This window comes from Phaseolus vulgaris, chromosome 7, assembly GCF_000499845.2.
Source record: "Phaseolus vulgaris cultivar G19833 chromosome 7, P. vulgaris v2.0, whole genome shotgun sequence".
Lineage (NCBI taxonomy): Eukaryota > Viridiplantae > Streptophyta > Magnoliopsida > Fabales > Fabaceae > Phaseolus > Phaseolus vulgaris.
This window is the reverse complement of record NC_023753.2, coordinates 35,411,111-35,417,077: the sequence shown is the minus strand read 5'-3', so window position 1 is coordinate 35,417,077 and position 5,967 is coordinate 35,411,111. Positions and strand designations below refer to the sequence as shown.

The following is a 5,967-nucleotide window of genomic DNA, read 5'->3' as shown; positions in this document are numbered from 1 at the left end:
ATCAACTATCAATAGTTGATATGTTCATCAAATTTTTTCTAGTGCCAAAATTATAATTAATACCTCTATATGGATACCCCTTTTTACATTTATACTGTATTCCAGAAAGTTGTTGGGACTTAGTGTTGTCAATACATATACAATTGACATCAGGGCTTGCGTCAATAAATTTCGCCTTTCCGTTCAAATCAGTGGCGTAGAAAAAAGTGGATGAAATTATGCAGAGTTGACCTCCTAGAAGAGTAACAAGTGAGAAAGTGACAAAGAATTATGTTGGTTTAGTTTAACTTCCATATTTTTTTTTAACTATGGAATTGGTACATTTTCAAATTTTAAATATATTTAAAGTTTAAAAATAATTATAGAAATAAAAATATGTAATATATAATAAATTAACATATTTAAACCTTATAAATAAATATACTTTAATGATATAAAACTTATTTATTATAATCTTTATATGAAAAATATATAAGTCAATCTATTTTAATAAGAGTTAAATATATATTTTTTTCAATGTACTATAATACGATTTATTCCAATTATTCATACTATAAACACATAGACACATAGATGATTTAAAGTTTAGATTAATGATGAAAATTAATTTCATATTATAATACATAGATGAAAATTATATTTAATTCTTTTAATAATTATTTTTTAATTAATCAAACTTAGTTTAAGTAAGAAAAATTACTTTAGTTAACTCTTAGCTAGTAAGTTTACGATACAGTCCCTCACTTGTGAAGATTTTATGGCATAACAAGTCTAGGATTCTAAGGTCTGGAGTCTTGATTTTTGGGTGTAAGAGTAAAATTATTTAGTAGAAACTAAAAAACACTTGTAGTACTTGTATTTAATGTTCTTTAGTAAACTAAAAACTTGTCCTACTTGTATTTAATGGTTATATCCGCATCAGATGCTCCCTAATTGCATAACATAACTGACGAACATATTTTACAAGTGCATGTGATGCTCTTCAGTATTATAGAGAGGCTCATCAAATGTTTTTATATGGAAACAAAGAACCATTAGACAAATTGTTAAGAGACTTTCAACCAAATAAGTTCGAAGACGATATAAAAGTATTGAATGAAGATTATCTAAAAGAAAACTCTCAAATAATAAATTAGTCAAACAATAAGTTAATAAATTTTAAAGGAAGAATGGGTTCACACATTCAATGTTCAAATAATAAAATAAAGATTAACAAAATAATAACTAAAAGAGATAAACAAAAAATACTAGTAAATATATTGTTTAGTTTAGAATTTATGGTTGTTTTAATAATATATTTTTGAAAATAAATACACGAATATACGTTTGTTAATAATTGATTTATCAGAATTAAATATATCTGATACAATCTATATATGTAAACATATAAAAGAAAGAGAGAGAGAGTTATTGTTCTACTAATTTAAACATTATTTAGCATGCACATGCTCTACCTGCAATTGCATCATTAAATTGATATAGTTCTCATTTAAAAAAGAAGGATAGTCATGTTTGCAAGATGGAATGCTGATAATTATATTTTACTAATACTTTTATTATCATTTATATCTCTTTCTATTATATTCTAACGTCGAACTTATACTTTTTTTATGAGAAAAGTTTCTCTGATATCCTAACAGTAAAAACATACATAATAATATTTTAAATCAATCAATAAATAAAATGTTAATTCATTGAAATGTGAAATATATGGTTTTCTATCAGTACTCTTCTTCTCATTGGTGTGATGGTTGTCTAAGAATCATTTTAAGAAAAAAATTCTTATAATAATTCTTTCAATCGTTTTAATACATTGACATAACATATCGAAAGAAATATAATTTAAGTATAAACCATGACTTGTGTTTTTTAAATTATAACCATTTATTAACTTTTGAAACATTATTATTCAACTAACTTTCTCAGAATAAATTGACGGAAATAATATTTATTTGTCTCTTTTTTATTTTGATATTTTGTTCCAATATGGAAGGATTTCATGTCCCTTGTTGGTTGGTTTTTGAAACAAGCAAATTTGTTATTTTTCAGTCAAAAATCTTGGTTAAGGCACCATAGTAACCTTGTGAACGGTCAACGAACCTGCCACGCCAGCGAGATTCCTTTCACATTCACGGTCCGCATTCCCAAAATAACCTCCAAGACCTAATAAAAGGATCAGACCAATCACACCAAAGACCATTGATCTTTTCATTACCAGTGCATCGCATCGCTCTCACTCAACCGAGCTTCCATTCCAGCGTTTCTCGTTTTACTTCAATGGCCAAGACCTTCAAATACATCATCGTCGGTGGAGGAGTTGCCGCTGTTAGTTCCTCACTTTCTCTTTTCATATTCGTTTTTTTTTTCTCACTGTTACCTTGTGTTTCCACTCTATCGGTTTTTACTTTCTTCGATTCGCTTTGAGATGCACTGATATCGAAATTCTACTGTAATTTGCGTTTATCTCCGTGTTCTTCTTGATCCGATTGAGTTTAGTAATGGAATCGAATAATTGAGTTTTAGAATCCGTTAACAGAATGCGAATAGGTCGATTCGCATTTCCGGTGGCTTGCGTTAGCTATTGAATGCTGTGAGCTTGGATTGCGCTATTCCAGAATACGAAAACATTTATCATTGTGAAGACGCTTTGATTTTCTCTTGTTTTGATTTGTGGATATTGTTGCTAATTAGTTTTCGAAATCGCAGGGTTATGCGGCGAGGGAGTTTGTCAAACAGGGAGTTAATCCAGGGGAGTTGGCTATCATATCCAAGGAAGCGGTATATAGTTTATTCATAGATTATTAATCTGTATTTTCTGCCTTCTATTTTCGCAAATCTCAGTAGTTCATTTCGCCGTAAGTTGATGCTTCTATCCTGCACTGTTTGATTTTCCTTTCACTTGGACATATTTTCTATTTGTCTTGTTTTAGGAAGGTTATCAACCTGAAATTATCATTACATATATGAATTTTACAATTTCATAGAAAATGACCGTATGTCTCATGAACAAGTTCAAAATCGTAACTGATTATGTGAAGTCTCTGTTTTAGAAGATTGAAAATAGAGCAATGAAATAGCCAAACAGTGAATGAGTAATGCCTATGCGATGTCTTCAGAAGAATTAAAATGAAACATTTGAAAAATTTGTATTTTTTTAAAAATTTTGTTTAGTTATTCAAGCTTATCAAACTTCTCAATTTCTTTGATAAGAAATGGTAAAAATAAAATAAGAAAGGAAAAATATTGAACTATGCAATTCATATCAATGATACGAAATCGCTCTGATTCATCCATGCATATTCTTCAAATGATATGAATCCTTGGGAAGTCAAATCATATCGAACTGTGTGATTCGAATAGTAAATCGTGTGATTCTAATAATAATTAGCAAGTACAATCTTGAATTGTACATCTTATAATTAATATAGTTGAATATTCGAATAGGAATGGTTCTATTTTCAGTTTAACGTGTCAGTTTTATTGAGATGTGTTATTGCCATTTCCTTGAATGCTTATATCTGGTTGTAAGTTTCCAATGGCTAAAATGGTAAAGCAAACTTCATGCATAATCTCTGTAGTATCTCCACTGATGATACATTATTCTTGTCAATTTTTGTATCATATTTTTATCCATTGAACCTGTTGCAATTATTTTTTGCTTCATATTCCGTTATGTATAATGTATATGTTTGCACAGGTAGCACCTTATGAACGTCCTGCTCTGAGCAAGGCTTACCTTTTTCCAGAGTGTAAGTTTGTAATGCTATTAATTCGTACATCTCTTTTTTTTCTCAATCCATTTATGGGTTTTATATTGGTAGCTAAAATGTTGTATTAGTGTTCTGTTAATTTTATCTCTTAAAACATATTGTTGGGTTGAATTTAATCGAGGCTATGTCTATTGTTTATCCTGGACTTTTCATCTCTGTTGAATTCTCCATTGAAATTTAAATATCAGTTGGCCTTGCTAGTCTCACTGAGTATTACCTTGGTGTCACAATTTAATTTTGCAGCCCCTGCTAGACTTCCTGGGTTCCATGTATGTGTTGGAAGTGGAGGAGAAAGGTTGCTTCCTGAGTGGTACACAGAGAAAGGTGACTTTGGCTTTTACCCACATTGTTTTAGTTCAGCCTTGTTACTCGATGGTGTTAGGAATCAATCGTTGACTATATATTAAGTGAAGCGGAAGTAAATGGAAGAATGGATCTTAACAGTTTTCTAATACAAAGTTACAAATTGTTCTGATGATTGCAGGGATAGAGTTAATTCTTAGCACTGAAATAGTAAAGGCAGACCTTGCTGCAAAATCGCTGATCAGTGCCGCAGGAGAAACATTCAGTTATCAGACTTTGGTTATTGCAACTGGCTCAACAGTAAGGATGCTAGTAGATAGTAGAGATGTTGCATTGTCCCGGTTCGTCTCGTACTAATGCTAATACTATCATATGCCAGGTTATAAGACTGACAGATTTTGGTGTGGAAGGAGCTGATGCGAAAAACATATTTTATTTGAGAGAGGTTGACGATGCTGACAAATTGTACGAGGCAATCAAGGCAAAGAAGAATGGCAAAGCTGTGGTTGTTGGAGGAGGATACATTGGTCTGGAGCTTAGTGCAGTGTTGAAACTAAACAATATTGATGTTACCATGGTCTACCCGGAGCCTTGGTGTAGTAAGTGGATGTTTCTTTTTACACCACCCACTCTCGTGTTACCTGCATGGGGAGTATTCACACACACACATATATGAACTAACACTGTTATTTGATGTTGCAGTGCCACGACTTTTTACTGCCGACATTGCTGCATTCTATGAGGGGTATTACGCAAATAAGGGCGTCAATATTATTAAAGGAACTGTTGCTGTTGGATTCACTTCTAATTCCGATGGAGAGGTATGGTTGTTTGTAATCTCGAACCCTGTCATGGGATAGCATTATAAAGTTCGTAATCAAACTTAGAATAACTCATCAACCATTCAGGTAAATGAAGTCAAACTAAAGGATGGCCGAGTCCTGGAAGCTGATATTGTTGTTGTTGGCGTTGGAGGAAGGCCACAAACAGCCTTATTCAAAGGGCAGGTTGAAGAGGATAAGGGTGGAATCAAGGTGAGTGGTAGCATATCCAGAGACTTGTTGGCAGTGTCTAAAATGTTATCCTAAGTGAATAGTGATTCTTGTTATCAATATCAATGACAGCATTTGTTTTGGTTACAGACTGATTCCTTCTTCAAAACTAATCTTTCCGATGTATACGCTGTTGGTGATGTTGCTACTTTCCCTTTGAAATTATACGGTGAATTGAGAAGAGTTGAACATGTTGATCATTCTCGCAAATCAGCTGAACAGGCTGTGAAGGTAAGAAGCTTCTCTAAATCACTGGCCCATGCCCTCTCGATCCTGATATCCTGTATTGAAAGCATTAAATGGTTCCTTTAACCTATTTGATGTATATATGCTTGCTGTTCTGTTTCTCACGCTATGATAACGTGTTTTATGTAGGCCATCAAGGCAGCTGAGGATGGAAAAACAGTTGAGGAGTATGATTACCTTCCATATTTCTATTCCCGTGCATTTGATCTGTCATGGCAATTCTATGGCGACAATGTTGGTGACACAGTGCTATTTGGAGACAACGAACCAGCGTCACCAAAGCCTAAGTTTGGGACATACTGGATTAAAGATGGGAAAGTTGTGGGGGTGTTTCTGGAGAATGGAACTCCTGAAGAAAACAGTGCTATTGCTAAAGTTGCTAGGGTCCAGCCTCCGGTTGCGGATGTAGACCAGCTTGCCAAGGAAGGCCTTTCCTTTGCTAGTAAAATATAATGGTTATGTTAGGAAGGAAATGATGCTTGCTGATTTGCACAGGTTGTATTTGAACTAGCTTCAGTTTACTATGGATTATGTATTTCGGGAACTTTATTGTGTGTTTTTTTTAAATGTGATTGCAAGGGATATGTTTTACCGTA

At 32.9% G+C, this 5,967-nt stretch overlaps 1 protein-coding gene across 1 annotated transcript; it reads left to right on the top strand.

Moving 5' to 3' along the window:
- Nucleotides 1–1,986: 1,986 nt before the first annotated feature.
- On the top strand, nt 1,987–5,967 carry LOC137830358 (monodehydroascorbate reductase). The gene is made up of 10 exons (XM_068637646.1): nt 1,987–2,325; nt 2,707–2,778; nt 3,698–3,749; nt 4,014–4,094; nt 4,255–4,373; nt 4,453–4,672; nt 4,776–4,894; nt 4,982–5,107; nt 5,216–5,356; nt 5,501–5,967. The coding sequence occupies exons 1-10, from the start codon at nt 2,278–2,280 to the stop codon at nt 5,822–5,824; spliced, it is 1,302 nt and encodes a 433-aa protein (XP_068493747.1). The 5' UTR covers nt 1,987–2,277; the 3' UTR covers nt 5,825–5,967.